Source organism: Hyperolius riggenbachi, chromosome 10, assembly GCF_040937935.1.
Source record: "Hyperolius riggenbachi isolate aHypRig1 chromosome 10, aHypRig1.pri, whole genome shotgun sequence".
NCBI lineage: Eukaryota > Metazoa > Chordata > Amphibia > Anura > Hyperoliidae > Hyperolius > Hyperolius riggenbachi.
In genome coordinates, this window is record NC_090655.1 from 214680040 (window position 1) to 214697656 (window position 17617).

At 48.8% G+C, this 17617-nt stretch overlaps 5 protein-coding genes across 5 annotated transcripts; 2 read left to right on the forward strand and 3 right to left on the reverse strand.

Moving 5' to 3' along the window:
* Positions 1 to 3773: 3773 nt before the first annotated feature.
* LOC137536287 (histone H4) lies at positions 3774 to 4331 on the reverse strand. The gene has a single exon (XM_068258425.1). It carries the CDS (start codon positions 4323 to 4325, stop codon positions 4014 to 4016), a length of 312 nt encoding a protein of 103 aa, XP_068114526.1. The 5' UTR covers positions 4326 to 4331; the 3' UTR covers positions 3774 to 4013.
* A 2417-nt stretch (positions 4332 to 6748) lies between these two features.
* LOC137536288 (histone H2A type 2-B) lies at positions 6749 to 7170 on the reverse strand. The gene has a single exon (XM_068258426.1). It carries the CDS (start codon positions 7168 to 7170, stop codon positions 6778 to 6780), a length of 393 nt encoding a protein of 130 aa, XP_068114527.1. The 3' UTR covers positions 6749 to 6777.
* A 396-nt stretch (positions 7171 to 7566) lies between these two features.
* LOC137536289 (histone H2B 1.1-like) lies at positions 7567 to 7967 on the forward strand. Its single transcript, XM_068258427.1, has one exon. The coding sequence runs from the start codon at positions 7567 to 7569 to the stop codon at positions 7945 to 7947; it is 381 nt and encodes a 126-aa protein (XP_068114528.1). The 3' UTR covers positions 7948 to 7967.
* Positions 7968 to 9156: 1189 nt separating this feature from the next.
* On the forward strand, positions 9157 to 9586 carry LOC137536290 (histone H3). The gene has a single exon (XM_068258428.1). It carries the CDS (start codon positions 9176 to 9178, stop codon positions 9584 to 9586), a length of 411 nt encoding a protein of 136 aa, XP_068114529.1. The 5' UTR covers positions 9157 to 9175.
* An 839-nt stretch (positions 9587 to 10425) lies between these two features.
* LOC137536291 (histone H1.10-like) lies at positions 10426 to 11094 on the reverse strand. The gene has a single exon (XM_068258429.1). The coding sequence runs from the start codon at positions 11092 to 11094 to the stop codon at positions 10426 to 10428; it is 669 nt and encodes a 222-aa protein (XP_068114530.1).
* Between the last annotated feature and the right edge of the window lie 6523 nt (positions 11095 to 17617).

Sequence of the window (17617 nt, forward strand, 5' to 3'; positions counted from 1 at the left end):
CTGTAGTAAAGGGCAATTTCTCAAATTACAATTGTGATTATTCACAGATGAGGGGGAATTAGACAGGCTAAATTAAATACATACAGGGTGCATTTATATGTTTTCATTCTGTCCTGCGCAAGAGTTGAGGTCCCACTTTAAGGCTGCTTACACACAGGGACGTTACACGCGCGCGCTAGTGCGCCTGTAACGCTCCCCCAACGCACAGCAATGTAACACAAGTGGGCTGTTCACACAGCCCACGTTGCGTTACATGTAACGCTGCACGTTCTCCTGAAAGTGCAGCATGCTACGGCGTTAGAGCGGCTTAAGCCACGTTAGACTGTCTGCACATGCGCAGTCATGTTGGGGAGGAGCGGAGAGCGGCCAGGCACATGGCTAATTAATATTCACTGCACGTTGTGACGTGCAGTGTTTACTTCCTGAAGCTGACGCTCTGTGCGGTGATTGGCTGGCGGGACCGCACAAGAGTACGCATCAAGGCATCACGGACGCCAGAGTGAGCTGCACAACGCGGCTCACTCTGACGTCCACATAGAAGAGCACCAGGCGTCGCGTTAGGTGCACGTTATGCGACCTTAACGTGGCACCTAACGCAACGTCTTAGTGTGCAAGTAGCCTAAATGTGACAGGCTTTCCTGGGTCGTCTCTGTGTAATGGGTGACAAGCATATGGGCTGCCCTACAGTGGTCAAAAAAACCTTTATTTCCGTACATATTACTGACTGTTTTACTGCACTTTTATCAAACATTTATCACACTTGGTACATTTTTAGTGAATACTCACTATTTTCACTATTTTTAGTGAATTATCACTGGAGGTAATTTTTCACCCAAAAAAGTTACCGCACATGGTTTTGTGAAAAGAGCCCAATGTATCAAATCTCAGCTACTGCTACAGTGTACAGAAACTGCTCAATACTTCCTCCTTCCCTATGTATAATAATGTATCAAATCTCACCTACTGCTACATTATTATACATAGGGAAGGAGGGAGTATTGAGCAGTTTCTATACACTGTATCAAATCTCACCTACTGCTACAGTGTACAGAAACTGCTCAATACTCCCTCCTTCCCTATGTATAATAATGTATCAAATCTCACCTACTGCTACAGTGTACAGAAACTGCTCAATACTCGCTCCTTCCCTATGTATAATAATGTATCAAATCTCAGCTACTGCTACAGTGTACAGAAACTACTCAATATACTCCCTCCTTCCCGATGTATAATGTATTAAATCTCAGTTCCTGCTACAGTGTATATGAACTTCTCAACGGTGGCAGCACTTTATTGTACAAGGAGAAGGATCCTTGTACAATAAAGTGCTGCCACCGTGTGGTGAACATTAAACCTGTGGTCTGAAAAACGACTGTAGTCCCCGATACTATAACGGAAATTAATGTAACAAACAATATAACATGGATGCACAAAGTACTACCATAGCGCTTTCTATAGAGGCAGTGGGTGGTCCTGAGAATGTGGGTGAAACTTTGTTTCCTCAGATGGATACATACTAAGCTCACATCTAACAGCTGCACGATTTACATTTACGTGTTTGTATCTGCTCTGCGCCAAGCACAAGCTGCCAAAGCGTTCAGGCAAGTGGGAGTACCGGGGCCATACGGTTACAATGGGCTCTATTCTCAAAACTTCAAATAAAATGACTTCTAACCCGATTTTTTTTTTTTTTTTTTTTTTTTTTTTTTAGTAACAACCTTTCAGTATATTTACAAGCAAGATAATCACTTATAGGAAGTGGTTCCTAGCTACCTTCAATGTTACTTTTCTTACTTTAATTACATTTTAGATTGCTCTTTGGAAGCTTTCAAATGTAACCTAGATAAAGTGAAAACCAAGACGATCACAACGCTTTGTGAACCATACCTATTGTATCCCCAGATGTGTCATACTGACCTCACATACAGAATCAGAATCATTTATTTTGCAAAGTACAATGGGGGTTGTACCCGGAATTGTTTTTGGCTCATACAGGGTCGGAGATGGTACAAACACATACATGCAATCCTTAAAACAGGGGTCTCAAACGCAATTTACCTGGGGGCCGCAGGAGGCAAAGTCAGGATGAGGCTGGGCCGCATAAAGGATTTCACAATCGCAGTGCATCACCGCCTCTGCCTGCCCCTCTGGCCCTCTCACTCTTCCTTCACAGAGAGAGGCGGGGAGAAGCAGCGATGCGCGGCGATTGACGTCAGGAGGGGCAGAGCTGAAGTTGAAAGCTCTGCCCCTTCCAGGAAATGCCGGCGGATAAAATATTGTATCGAGGGCCGCAAATGGCCCGTGAGTTTGAGACCCCTGCCTTAAAACATCCAATCAGGTACAGTATGGAACAAAGTAAGCATATACTTATATATACATACAGCACATAATAACTATAGTGAAGGACGCGTGAAAACGGTGCTCGCTCCGCAGCAGTTCCAGATGTCCCGCAATGTGCCCTGGTAAAGAGTGGATAGAGAAAGAGAGAAGGGATAGCTAAAAAAGAAAGAATAAGGAAGAAAGAGAGAGATAACCCCAGGTAAAGGACTAGGGGGGTAATCCGCTGCCGTCCATGGCACTCAAAATGCTTTGCAGCGATACTTTGAATCAGATGCCCCCCAGTCTAACCCTAGGAGAGAGACAGAGAGGAGAGAGGAAAGTGGAAAGGACAGTGATAGAGTCCCCTTAGGATTGCGGCACAACCTGGTCGGTTAGTGTCCATTTGTGTCTCACTGGCTGGCTTTGTCCACTGCAGAGATTGGTACCCAAAGTTAGGGATAGTGCTAGGTGTCGAAGTGGCTGAAGTCGGTGCGTTGTCGGTAAAGCCATTTCTCCAATGCAGCTTACACAACTTCCCTGCAGGGCTAGGGCCGCGTCAGACCCACGGCTAGGGCTAGTAGTGTTGTCCGGATTATGAACGATTCGGATCTTAGATCCGAATCATCAAAATGAGTGATTCGGATCGCAAATGGGGCGGGGCCAGGAGCAACACACCCCCTCTCAGCGGGGTCCTGGAAGCAGAGCAGAGATGGATCGCTCTGTTAAAGGGGAGGCAGCCTTGCACAGCCACAGGTAGATGAGAGAGAGGAGACATCGGTGCCACTGCCAGATATGTGTAGAGCACACATACTTGCTGAAATGTGCTGCTCATTATAGGCTGTCTTGTTCCGTAGTTGAGCACAGTGAACACATTGGAAACTTTTGGCACAGCTCAGTAACATTACAGGCAGCAGGCTGGGCTAGAAAAGGGCAGGCACTGTAATTGCTGAGCAATATGATCCTCCTGCACTGCTCTATACAGCTGCACTTCACTTCTGGGAATGCTTTGGGGAATGGGAGTTGGGAGTATACAGATGAACATATAGGTGACATGTAAAGCATGATTGCAGCAAGTGGGTATTACGTGCAAACAAACATTTCTGCTCGTCCCTCCTCCCTTCTCTGTCCACTCCTTGCCCATCTTCTCCCCTTCTCTGTGTGTCCACCCCCCTCCCCTTCTCCTGTCCTGTTAGTCATCTCACCCCCGAATTCTTCCCTTGTAAAATGATCCCAGATTCGGATCAAAGATCAAGATCTTTTCAATGATCCGATTCGAATCATCCAGATCATTGAAAAGATCCGAACATCACATCTTAGGGGTAGTCCCATGCTGGATCTGTAGCTTGGAGAGCTGCTTGATGGAGTGCAAGTGGCCTAGCCCCTGGGAAGATATAAGTTACAGGCAGAAGACTCCAGGATGGTTAACTGGGGGAGTATGGAGGCAGCAGCAGCAGCATCTGATGGCCTCGAGGTGTGGTGTGCAGGCAGCTATAGTAGCATCGGACCTACTATGGCGGTGAAGCTGTGCCTTTAAATGCGGCGTCCTCCGGTTCCCCTGGCAGCGGCGTGCCTCAGCTGTCAGGTAATAGGTCAATACTTCTAGCGGTAGTACTGCAGAGCGCTTCTATAGAGGTGGTGGGTGGCCCTGAGAAGGGCCGTTTGTTTTTGTGTAGTCGGGATGGAGTCAGGGTAGTTTAGCCGCCGAAGCCGTAGAGGGTGCGCCCCTGGCGTTTCAGGGCGTACACCACATCCATGGCGGTGACGGTCTTCCTCTTGGCGTGCTCGGTGTAGGTGACGGCATCGCGGATGACATTCTCCAGGAAAACCTTCAGCACTCCGCGAGTCTCCTCATAGATGAGGCCGGAGATACGCTTGACACCCCCTCTGCGGGCCAGGCGGCGGATGGCGGGCTTAGTGATGCCCTGGATGTTGTCCCGGAGCACCTTCCTGTGCCGCTTGGCGCCTCCTTTCCCGAGACCTTTGCCGCCCTTTCCTCTGCCAGACATGATGCTTCTTCTCTGCTGGAGATACACAATACTGTGCGCTGCCGCCTCCCCTCCTCTTATCCAGGCTGAGCGGACCTGACAGGAGACTGCGCAGAGGGGGAGGAGCCAAGGGCGGGTTAGTCATTATACGTCTACTTTGTAGTTGTTCTGCTTCCTCTACTTTTAATATTACATACAATGTTACATTTCTGACATTTAGCAGCAGCGCTCCCTACAGGTCAGGGCTTATATTGGCAGTAATGTGCTCTGTCAGCTCACAAAGCATCACAAGTAACACTTCTGCATAGGCTCTCCGGCATGTTTCCCCTCACACTGGGCATAATGTAACAGCTGTGCTGCTAAATGACGATCTATTTGTCCCTCCAGGAATAGAATATCATAATGTTGCTGTTATCCTTTTAATTTCTTACGGGGTCTGGTCGCTCTACTTTTACTATATCTTGACGTTTGGCAGCGCTGCGTACAGAGAGACCAGTGATTATATTCGGTAATTGGTTTTCTCTCCTCAGAAGCCAACATAAATATCACTCCTAATGGATTCCTGTCCTGTTTATCTCACACTGGACATGTTATGACAGCTGTACTAAATGATCTCTTTGTCTCCTCCAGAGGATCTATTTGTTCCCTTGTAGTAAATGACATTGTTACGACATAAACTCAATCCTGCATATCTCTTATGGCTGAACTCTGAGCTGGCATTGCAGGGAGCAGCACAGCCGGGGAAATGCTGAATATTATGGGGCAGCTGCCGGTGCAGCATCACATAATAGCCGCAACAGAGAGCGGCACATCCATCCCGCCTGTTCCACGGAAATTCGGCGGCAAATTTGAAAATCGCAACTGCTCTGCCTTAGCCAATCACAGCTACACAAACGTCTCCGCTCAGCCAATAGCTTTGCCAGAGTATTACTGCCTCTACATTGTGAATCAGACATTGGCCGTGCAGATACATATGCCTTTGTTGGCGCTACTGGGTGTTTCTAATGAATACCCCAAATGATGAAATACATTAATTGTAAAAGATTATAATGTGATGACTATTTTAATTAAAACAAGCCTGTTACGATCCATCCTGAATAGGAACGATCCCTCCACCACCACCACACGTGATGCTCTCTATTGCTGTGCTAATAGCGCTAATGCTTCCGTATAGGAGTGCTGCCTGCAGGCTGATCTGCTTATGGGATTGTGGATCAGGATTACTGTACAGCCGTATAACATTGCATCTGATTCAGAGCCAGGAACACGTGTGGCTGCCAAACAGGAGGATCCATCTGATTCTTTTACATGGTATTTGGCAATATGGAGCTTGGCTTTAGTCTATGAAATATTGTTTGTAACGTTAACCTATCATCTCCGTTAATATGGTGTGGACTTTGTAAGCACACCATCGTGTGACACGTCTCTGCATGCAGCAGAGGAAACAATATAATGCGCATCAGGCTCTGTATAGACCGTGTGCGTGGCTCTGAGAAGAATATGTAACCATATTGCTCTCCTACACGCACGTGTCTCAGCCATTTAGCAGTTTGGGTTGAGCACAAAAGAGATGCAGAAGTGTAAGCTATTCGTGGAGAATGTATTTCATGCAGAAAGGTAAATGTACAGTATATTTAATCGCTGAACAAGCTGCCAGGAACCCTCTGTTGCCAGCTTTACCTGTTCCTCGAATTATGTTCAGTTTGACCTAAAGGCTCATTGTCCGACCGCTCTGCCCATGACCGATAGAGGAGCGATCTATTGGCTGTTGCGCAAATATCTGGGGAAATACTTCAATGAGATTAAATATATATTTGGGGAAAGTATAGCCTTGGCAAATGCTGAAGGAAATACCGGCAGAGCGATAGGTAAAATGGAGGCGGAATGCATTGCCGATACTCGCAGGGAATTTATATTTTAGAATGAGCAAATCGAGATATATCGGTCACGGGTTAGTTTGTGCAGATCTATAGTGGCGGGAAAAACCGTTACCATTTCAAATTGATAATTAAACTATCAACTGATTTGACCCAACCAATCACCGTGTACAATTTCTCTCCCTTCATCCATAAACGCGCAAAACCTAAATGGATTGGATGTCTGACACCTGCTCCGCTGCACTGTCACACAAGCAGCTATATTGCTGCCGAATTGAACATTTTACTGTATTTAACTATTTTTACTGCGGAACAATGACTTGACAAAATCCGTCCCGCAGATTGCCAGCAATTAGTGCCTAATATATACCCGCAAATAAGATTATTCAATTATGATAGTTTTTGAGAAAACCATCCATCGATCTTTACTTCATACCGATACATCAGTGTGCGCGCTAAAAATATTGTATACCCGACCTACATGTGACAATATGATAAGTATGTTCTGTACTCGGCTCTGTATAGACCGTGTGGGTGGCTCTGAGAAGAGCCTTTGTGGTTCTGTACTGTGTGTGTCCGGCTGCTGCTGCAGGGAATTACTTGCTCTTGGCCGCCTTGTGGCTCTCGGTCTTCTTGGGCAGCAGCACGGCCTGGATGTTGGGCAGGACTCCCCCCTGGGCGATGGTCACCCCACCCAGCAGCTTGTTGAGCTCCTCGTCGTTGCGGACAGCCAGCTGCAGGTGGCGGGGGATGATGCGGGTCTTCTTGTTGTCCCGGGCGGCATTGCCAGCCAGCTCCAGGATCTCAGCGGTCAGGTACTCCAGCACTGCGGCCAGATAGACCGGAGCTCCGGCCCCCACCCGCTCCGCATAGTTGCCCTTCCTCAGCAGACGGTGAACACGGCCGACTGGGAACTGCAGGCCGGCCCGGGAGGAGCGAGTCTTGGCCTTAGCACGGGCCTTGCCGCCTTGTTTGCCGCGTCCAGACATGATGATGATGGCAGCTAATCAGGATGTGTCTCTCCAACGCAAGTATCCTAATCCAGCCCTCCTCCTTCTATATATACTCTGCAGGCTGTGTCCCGCGCTGTCACCTGATTGGCTGCTATTCAGTACTGCCAATGGCGGCTCGGTCTAGCAATCCGCCAATCAGCGACTAGGGCGGTGCTCTGCATGTTATACCTGAATAGCCGGTGTGTAGTTGTGCTAAACCAATGAGGGAGAAGGGGCGGTGATCGGGCGGTGCCAGTGACGCTGCCAATCAGCACAGCAGCTCCTCAGTAGCTGCGTTTGCATAGGCCGCCCATATAAGGAGGGGAGGCGGCGCTGTGGCCTCTCTGTATATCTCCGCACTCCGCAGTGACTGAGAAGCAGCATCTTCCAGCCATGCCTGAGCCAGCCAAGTCCGCTCCTGCCCCCAAGAAGGGCTCCAAGAAAGCTGTGAGCAAGAACCAGAAGAAGGACGGCAAGAAGCGTAGGAAGAGCAGGAAGGAGAGTTACGCCATCTACGTGTACAAGGTGCTGAAGCAGGTACATCCCGACACCGGCATCTCCTCCAAGGCCATGAGCATCATGAACTCCTTCGTCAATGACATCTTCGAGCGCATCGCTGGGGAAGCTTCCCGTCTGGCTCATTACAACAAGCGCCACACTATCACCTCCCGGGAGATCCAGACCGCCGTCCGCCTGCTGCTGCCGGGAGAGCTGGCCAAGCACGCCGTGTCCGAGGGCACCAAGGCCGTCACCAAGTACACCAGCGCCAAGTAACAGCGCTGCCCGGATACTAAGCACACCCCAAAGGCTCTTCTAAGAGCCACCCACCAAATCACTACAGAGCTGTCCTATGCAATTTTAACACACATGAAGTTAAATGTTTTGCCTGATGTATCTTTATAATTTGCTCTATAACGTAACTTATCAGCTCTCTTCAAATTGCTAAAGTCCTTCAACTTATTGTTGCCTTTCTATGGGGTTTTAGGTGTAAGTAAGGACACTAGAATTACGGAGAGAACACGTGGCGGGCCCATATCGGCTATGATATCCTGACTATACATTACGGCTATTCCTATCGCAGTCAGAGCAATGGAATCCCCGTCTGGCTGCTTAGTTGGTCACAAGTTGGTAGTGAATTAATAGGGGAAATATATGTATTCACACCTATTGTTTAGGACGCTGCAAATTCTTTAGGCTCTCATATGCCGCAAAGTATTTTCCCAGAATACAGTGATATATATCTATGTACATTTAAGAATTGCGAGGTGCCGAAACCTTGCAGTATCTTTTTAAATTTTCGTTTGTCCGCTATCCTAAGCGTCCAATCACGTTTCCTCGATACATACTGGGATGTGTGTAATAATATCTATGAATGAAGATCTGCAGTGAGCGTTGCTGTGATCCATGTGTATTCTTTCCAGTGATCCTCGCCGCACATAACAGCACAGCGGCCTGTAACTGGTGGCTGATGAATGGTGCCAGGGAGGGACAGGGATCCTCCGTCCCGCCAATCTGTAGTCACAAGTGATGTGTAGCTTCCCAGCCGGCTGCAGCTGCCTAGATAGATACAATATTTGGGCTGTTCATGTATCTATTTCTCTCATCTGTTACAATGTTTCCTCTCTGGCTCCGGTCTCCTCCTCTGATCTGAGCCGATACATAACAGCTTGTGCTGTGTGAGCTGCAGAGAAACAAGTACTTTATTTTATGTTCCTAATCCTTCCACTATTTCCCGCGGCTTTATAATTACCTAGTATAGTTTTTTTTATTTTTAGTTTAATTAATAGGCAAGAATGACCTCTTAGGGGAAATTGGCGGGCTGCTGCTGGAACAATAGCCTGGCGGTACATTTGAACAATAACGGATGCCCTCCAATAGCCAATCAGGGAGAGACAAGACACGCCCCGACCAATCAGAGGGCAGAGCTCAGTATAAATAGGAGTAGCGGCGGCTGTGTCTCCCCATATTCGCAGCAGCACATTAGTGACGCTGATTAGCAGGCATGGCCAGAACCAAGCAGACAGCCCGCAAGTCCACCGGCGGGAAGGCTCCCCGCAAGCAGCTGGCTACTAAAGCCGCCCGTAAGAGCGCTCCAGCCACCGGCGGAGTGAAGAAGCCCCACCGCTACCGGCCCGGCACTGTGGCTCTCCGCGAGATCCGCCGCTACCAGAAATCCACCGAGCTGCTAATCCGCAAGCTGCCCTTCCAGCGCCTGGTGCGGGAGATCGCTCAGGACTTCAAGACCGACCTGCGCTTCCAGAGCTCGGCCGTCATGGCTCTGCAGGAGGCCAGCGAGGCTTATCTGGTGGGGCTCTTCGAGGACACCAACCTGTGCGCCATCCACGCCAAGAGGGTCACCATCATGCCCAAAGACATCCAGCTGGCCCGCAGGATCCGCGGCGAGAGGGCCTAATCACGTCACGCAGCCATCCTATTACGTCGCACAAAGGCTCTTTTCAGAGCCACCCCACATTCTCCTTGCAGAGCAGTTTTACAAAGTGTATTATCACTAAACTCTTCCAATGTGCCAGTCTGATCCAAGGGGAAGGTGGGTGGCCGAGAGATTTGGAAATGCAAGGACACTACCGGCTCTCTACACGAGGAAACACTCTGAAGTATAACATTGTTCTAATTTCTAACAAGTATATATTACAGTAGCGGATTCTACATAGTACACAGCGGGTCAGATCAGCATTCAGCAACGCTGATCCCTCTGTAGGGACCGATCCTTCCGCCTTAATCACTAAACAAATGTATAGTAAGCCATTGCATTTGTCTCAGCCATTCACTTCGACATCGCCGACGGGTACTTGACTTGCAGACATTTGAGCAAAGCTACAAGCCACTGTAGTGCATATATATTACACATTGGATTTTTAAGAGGAAAGTGGCCTTAGCCGACATACGTTGAGCTGCGGTGAGTGAAGCAGCATGTTATATAACAGCCATCACAGTAGCCATACATCTAAGCCTTCGGTACAGGGTGTGACTTGGAAGTGCTGGGATTCCGGTAGAGGAGTAACACCATTTAAACGTACTGCTGCCGGCAGTTTTAGCAATGAACAGACTAGGATATATGGGGGTAACGGATCGCTTGAAAATTGCTGGACTCAATGACATGTCTAAGTTTGCAATGCACTCCGTTACATGTACTACCTACACGCCGACAAACAGAAAACATCACAGCCCTTTGGGAGAGAGATTGGGTGGCTCTGAAAAGAGCCTTTGGGTTTATGAGAGACAATCTTAGACTTATTTCTTCTTAGGAGCGGCCTTTTTAGGTTTGGCTGCCTTCTTTGCCGGGCTCTTAGCGGCTTTAGGCTTGGCTGCCTTCTTTGCCGGGCTCTTAGCGGCTTTAGGCTTGGCTGCCTTCTTTGCCGGGCTCTTAGCGGCTTTAGGCTTGGCTGCCTTCTTAGCCGGGCTCTTAGCGGCTGCAGGTTTCTTGGCCGCTTTCTTCGGACTCTTCTTGGCAGCACTGGGGGCTTTCTTAGCTTTCTTTGGAGACTTGGCCGCAGCAGCCGGCTTCTTGGACTTAGCCGCAGCGGACGGCTTTTTCTTGGCGGCCGCCTTGTCTTTGCTGCCCTCCTTCTTGCTGATCTTGAAGGAGCCGGAGGCGCCGGTACCTTTGACATGGACAAGGGTGCCCTTTGTCAGCAAGCTCCTGACGCCCAGCTTGAGGCGGCTGTTATTCTTCTCTACATCGTATCCTCCGGCAGCCAGAGCCTTCTTCAGGGCGGCCAGGGAGACCCCGCTGCGCTCCTTAGAGGCGGACACGGCTCTGACGATCAGATCGGACACGCTGGGACCGGAAGGCTTGTTGCTGGCTTTCTTGGCTCCTCCGGTTGCCGCCTTCTTGCTCTGCTTCTTCTTGGCGGCGGGCTCCGCTGCGGGAGGGGCGGCTGCTGGTGCGGTCTCTGCCATCTTCCTGCACAACACAGTGTAACATTGCAGGGAGAGCGCCAATCAGCGCATATATAGCCTCTCCGGCCGCGCTGCCATTGGCTGCTGATAGGAGCGCGCCTCGTCTTCCTATTGGAGGGATCCGGACTCTCTGCCGCCCCTCCTCTCCACACAGCTGTCACTGCTCGGCTCTCTGCTTGTGTTTCCTGCCGGGAGAAACGTGGGTTTATTCCCTCCGGTATATAGCAGTGTGCCCCCTGTGTGTGGCCGCCCGGCTGGCAGGGGTCTCCCCTCCCCCATTACAGCTCCGGGGGACTTCTGAGCGGAGGCTGCGGCCGGGAAATCCCGCTCTTATGTGACCAGCTCTGCTTACTGCTCCCCCGATCTCTTCTGTCTCCATCATTATCAGGGGGAATACAACGTCTAATATACAATGTTTTCTGTCACTCCCCCCTCAATATGAAGAAAGGTATCTCCGCCATGCATCATATGGGGCTGGGGGGCTACTGACCCCTGGAGGGGAATATCAGGCTGAGAAATGTGCAGGATACTAGCACATAGGATGGGCCTACATCACACATGAGATGTCTAGAGTGTTTGTATTTCCCAACTAGAATCTTAGACTTGCATTATAGATACTAGTAAACAAGTGTATGCTGACTGCTGGTCAGGCCGAGGCAGACACTGGGGACTGGGGGAGACTATGGGCAATGGTTACAGAGGGGATGAAAAGGAGGCACTTAATGGTTAATAGAATAGATGCAGAGTAGTGATGGGCGAACATCCAGATGTTCGGGTTCGGCCGAACATGCCCCCGATATTCGGCATGTTCGGGCCGAACCCAACCCGAACATGTCCCTTTGGGGCCCCTATAGGGTCTCTGCATAAAGGGAAAGTATGCCCCCGAGCGCGGGGGGGGGGGGGGGGGGGTCGGAAATGCCCCCCACCCCTCCCCGCTAAGCTCTCCCTTCTGCTGGACCCTATAAAATTAAATCTAAGTCCCCCGAAGGTACCTTGCAGGCTGGCAGGAGGAGGGCAGGAAGCGGGCAGCCGGAGAGCATAGGCGCTAGTACCATCTGATACTTCCGCCCGCTCTCTGACGCACTTCCTGTTTACATTTGTAAGTCACGTCAAGAGAGAGCAGAACATGATGACACGTACCCTCGTACGCGTCATCGCTGTACTCCTGCTGTCTCTTGACGCGACTTACAAAAGTAAACAGGAAGTGCATCAGAGAGAGGGTGGAAGTACCAGATGGTACTAGCTCCTATGCTCTCCGGCTGCCTGCTTCCTGCCCTCCTCCTGCCAGCCTGCAAGGTACCTTCGGGGGACTTAGATTTAATTTTATAGGGTCCAGCAGAAGGGAGAGCTTAGCGGGGAGGGGTGGGGGGCATTTCCGACCCCCCGGGCTCGGGGCATGCTCTCCCTTTATGCTGGGACCCTATAGGGGGCTATGTTCGGCCGGACACGGCTGTGTTCGGCCGAAAAAAGAAGGCCTGTTCGGGTTCGGGCAGCGTGCCCGAGCACCCTCCCGAACACCATGAGGTGTTCGGGGGGTGCCGAACCGAACCCGAACAGGCCAAAATCCGGGCGCACCCGAACAGTGGCGAACACTGTTCGCCCATCACTAATGCAGAGTGAGTAGATCACAAAATGTGCAGATTCGGTGCAGAATTAGAGTAAATGAGAGGAGGGTAGATAGGATCCCAACCTGAACAGAGAACACTAAGGGCCCTTTTCCAAGGGCTGCAAAACTGCACATTCAGTGAGCACAGCAGTTAGCAGCGGGCACGGGCAGTTAGCAGGCAGCGGATAACAGTTATGAGTTGTGTGTCAGTCTTTCCACTGCCTATCAACTGCTCGTGGAAAAGGGTCTTATGATCTTTAGACAGTTAACATCGGCATCAAAATGTGAACCAGGTAACTTTCAGCAGCTGCAAGACATTGGGGAAGGTTTGTGGTCTGAGTATAGCCTAACCAGGGGAGAGAGGCAACAGGGAAGGGAGGTAGACTGCCAAGAGAACAAATGAAAAGAAATGAAATAAACAATTAAACAGTGTATGCTGAATACACCTTCAAGGGTGATACCAGGCCATGGTCGTTGGTCGGGGGCCAGATTATGAAACCATAGCCTGAGTACAATGACAAGCACCAGGCATGTGACAAACACTGCAAACCAATGTGGCAGAATTGTTCTTTTTATATCTGACCTTATTTTCCATCAGACTGTTCCTACAGGTGAGCATCCTCCTAATTCATGTTCAGAGTGTGGGAAATGTTAAAATAATAAAGGGTATTTATTTAACCGCCAAAGAAAATGAACAGGTGATCACGTGTATCCCTGTTCAGAGTGTGAGGAATAGTTAATTGATAAACATAAGCTTTGTAGACAGCAGAGAAGTCTCACGGGGAAGTGCCCTTTTTGTGCAGAGTGTGGGAAATGTTTCTGTGATAAACAATATCTTCTTTTACACCAGAGAAGTCACACAGTTGAACGGCCTTTTCCTGTTCAGATTGCGGGGAATGATCCATTTTGATAGGAAACCTTCTTAGACACCAGAGAAGTCCCACTGGTTAGTGTCTTAGTGCAGATTGTGGGAAATGCTTTATGCATAAGGCAACATTTGTTGCACACCAGATGCACCACAGCCTCTCTGAAGCTCATGACAGGCGTGTTGTAGTTTTAGGAGTGTTTTGTTACTGCAGCAACATGTTTGTATTTAGCACAAGTACATCACACCCCTGAGAGGATGCTAAAGGGTCATTCATGGGAAAGTGATATTGGTTTCTTAGCTGAAGTCTGAGGGAGAGAGCTAACCGACCAGGACAATGTCACACTTGGCCCTTGCCAGCTGGCAAGGTCACCTGCTATCGATGTTGCCTCCATGGAAGTTGGAGCCTCCTCACTCTACACAGGGATGCTCAGCAGAGCTCGAATATTCGAGTAGCTCGAATATTCGAGCTCTTTTTCAGCTATTCGAGGTCGAATACCGAGCTCGAATAGCTGCAGCTATTCGAATGGGCTATTCGAGTGAACTGGAATAGCCCACTCACTATTCGCGCTATTCGAGCAAACAGCGCTATTCGAGCTCGAATACCGAGCTCGAATAGCGTCATAGCCCAGATTGATGTCCTTAGAGCCAATCAGAGGGCTCCCAGGCCCTCTGACGGCAGCCAATCACAGAGGGGGACCCTGGCCAGCCCCTACCCTATAAATAGCGGCCGCCATGTTCGGTTTTTCCGTCCTTGCCTGACTTGTACAGAGAGAGATCTGCTCCTTTGTGCTTTGGCTTAGCAAGTGCTCTATTGTGGTCAATCACCTAGCGTTTTTGCTCACATACACCTGCTATATACACCTATATTGTTGTTAGCTAGATAGAGATTGTATTTTAGTTAGTAGCTTGTGTGTTACATAGAGACAGGCAGCTGCTGCAGGCAAGCTGTGTGGGCAGCTGTCCTCCTGTCCTCTGTTAGTTTATTTCTCATCTATACCAGTGTTTCTGCTGTGTATTCTACCCTGTCTTGTCCTTTACTTACTGAGTGATTATTGTATTTTGTAGTTATACTACTGTACTAGGGACACTCACTGTTACTGTTCATAGCTCCTGCGTGTGTGTGCGTGCACCGTCTGTAGTGTACACAGTACACAGTATTCCCTTCTACTGAATCATCTGATTAGTTACTACTGAATCTGATTATTGTATTTTCTAGTTGTACTTACTGTACTAGGGACACTCAGTCACTGTTCATAGGCTAGCTCGTGTGTGTGTGTGTGTGTGTGTGTGTGTGTGTGTGTGTGTGTGTGTGTGTGTGTGCGTGCGTGCGTGCGTGCGTGCGTGCGTGCGTGCGTGCGTGCGTGCGTGCGTGCGTACGTGCGTGCGTGCGTGCGTGCGTGCGTGCGTGCGTGCGTGCGTGCGTGCGTGCGTGCGTGCACTGTCTGTAGTGTACACACACTCTATTTCCTTCTACTGAATCTGATTACTACTGATTATTGTATTTTCTAGTTAGTGTACTAGGGGACACACTCACTGTTCACTGTTCACACTTACTGATTACTGATTATTGTATTTTGTATTTGTACTGTACTAGTAATCACTTAGCGATCTAATCACTTAGTGATTAGTGTCACCTCACCCACCAACCCACTCCGTCTTTAATGGAGTGGGTTGGTGGGTGAGGTGACACTAATCACTAAGTGATTAGATCGCTAAGTGATTACTAGTACAGTACAAATACAAAATACAATAATCAGTAATCAGTAAGTGTGAACAGTGAACAGTGAGTGTGTCCCCTAGTACACTAACTAGAAAATACAATAATCAGTAGTAATCAGATTCAGTAGAAGGAAATAGAGTGTGTGTACACTACAGACAGTGCACGCGCGCGCACACACACACACACACACACACACACACACACACACACACACACACACACACACACACACACACACACACACACACACACACACACACACACACACACACACACACACACACACACACACACACACACACACACACACACACACGAGCTAGCCTATGAACAGTGACTGAGTGTCCCTAGTACAGTAAGTACAACTAGAAAATACAATAATCAGATTCAGTAGTAACTAATCAGATGATTCAGTAGAAGGGAATACTGTGTACTGTGTACACTACAGACGGTGCACGCACACACACGCAGGAGCTATGAACAGTAACAGTGAGTGTCCCTAGTACAGTAGTATGACTACAAAATACAATAATCACTCAGTAAGTAAAGGACAAGACAGGGTAGAATACACAGCAGAAACACTGGTATAGATGAGAAATAAACTAACAGAGGACAGGAGGACAGCTGCCCACACAGCTTGCCTGCAGCAGCTGCCTGTCTCTATGTAACACACAAGCTACTAACTAAAATACAATCTCTATCTAGCTAACAACAATATAGGTGTATATAGCAGGTGTATGTGAGCAAAAACGCTAGGTGATTGACCACAATAGAGCACTTGCTAAGCCAAAGCACAAAGGAGCAGATCTCTCTCTGTACAAGTCAGGCAAGGACGGAAAAACCGAACATGGCGGCCGCTATTTATAGGGTAGGGGCTGGCCAGGGTCCCCCTCTGTGATTGGCTGCCGTCAGAGGGCCTGGGAGCCCTCTGATTGGCTCTAAGGACATCAATCTGGGCTATGACGCTATTCGAGCTCGGTATTCGAGCTCGAATAGCGCTGTTTGCTCGAATAGCGCGAATAGTGAGTGGGCTATTCCAGTTCACTCGAATAGCCCATTCGAATAGCTGCAGCTATTCGAGCTCGGTATTCGACCTCGAATAGCTGAAAAAGAGCTCGAATATTCGAGCTACTCGAATATTCGAGCTCTGCTGAGCATCCCTGTGTAGAGTGAGGAGGCTCCAACTTCCATGGAGGCAACATCGATAGCAGGTGACCTTGCCAGCTGGCAAGGGCCAAGTGTGACATTGTCCTGGTCGGTTAGCTCTCTCCCTCAGACTTCAGCTAAGAAACCAATATCACTTTCCCATGAATGACCCTTTAGCATCCTCTCAGGGGTGTGATGTACTTGTGCTAAATACAAACATGTTGCTGCAGTAACAAAACACTCCTAAAACTACAACACGCCTGTCATGAGCTTCAGAGAGGCTGTGGTGCATCTGGTGTGCAACAAATGTTGCCTTATGCATAAAGCATTTCCCACAATCTGCACTAAGACACTAACCAGTGGGACTTCTCTGGTGTCTAAGAAGGTTTCCTATCAAAATGGATCATTCCCCGCAATCTGAACAGGAAAAGGCCGTTCAACTGTGTGACTTCTCTGGTGTAAAAGAAGATATTGTTTATCACAGAAACATTTCCCACACTCTGCACAAAAAGGGCACTTCCCCGTGAGACTTCTCTGCTGTCTACAAAGCTTATGTTTATCAATTAACTATTCCTCACACTCTGAACAGGGATACACGTGATCACCTGTTCATTTTCTTTGGCGGTTAAATAAATACCCTTTATTATTTTAACATTTCCCACACTCTGAACATGAATTAGGAGGATGCTCACCTGTAGGAACAGTCTGATGGAAAATAAGGTCAGATATAAAAAGAACAATTCTGCCACATTGGTTTGCAGTGTTTGTCACATGCCTGGTGCTTGTCATTGTACTCAGGCTATGGTTTCATAATCTGGCCCCCGACCAACGACCATGGCCTGGTATCACCCTTGAAGGTGTATTCAGCATACACTGTTTAATTGTTTATTTCATTTCTTTTCATTTGTTCTCTTGGCAGTCTACCTCCCTTCCCTGTTGCCTCTCTCCCCTGGTTAGGCTATACTCAGACCACAAACCTTCCCCAATGTCTTGCAGCTGCTGAAAGTTACCTGGTTCACATTTTGATGCCGATGTTAACTGTCTAAAGATCATAAGACCCTTTTCCACGAGCAGTTGATAGGCAGTGGAAAGACTGACACACAACTCATAACTGTTATCCGCTGCCTGCTAACTGCCCGTGCCCGCTGCTAACTGCTGTGCTCACTGAATGTGCAGTTTTGCA

What these genes read in the sequence shown, in the direction of transcription:
- LOC137536287 (XM_068258425.1), bottom strand. Translation starts at nt 4,325, where the DNA reads ATGTCTGGCAGAGGAAAGGGCGGCAAAGGTCTCGGGAAAGGAGGCGCC.
- LOC137536288 (XM_068258426.1), bottom strand. Translation starts at nt 7,170, where the DNA reads ATGTCTGGACGCGGCAAACAAGGCGGCAAGGCCCGTGCTAAGGCCAAG.
- LOC137536289 (XM_068258427.1), top strand. Translation starts at nt 7,567, where the DNA reads ATGCCTGAGCCAGCCAAGTCCGCTCCTGCCCCCAAGAAGGGCTCCAAG.
- LOC137536290 (XM_068258428.1), top strand. Translation starts at nt 9,176, where the DNA reads ATGGCCAGAACCAAGCAGACAGCCCGCAAGTCCACCGGCGGGAAGGCT.
- LOC137536291 (XM_068258429.1), bottom strand. Translation starts at nt 11,094, where the DNA reads ATGGCAGAGACCGCACCAGCAGCCGCCCCTCCCGCAGCGGAGCCCGCC.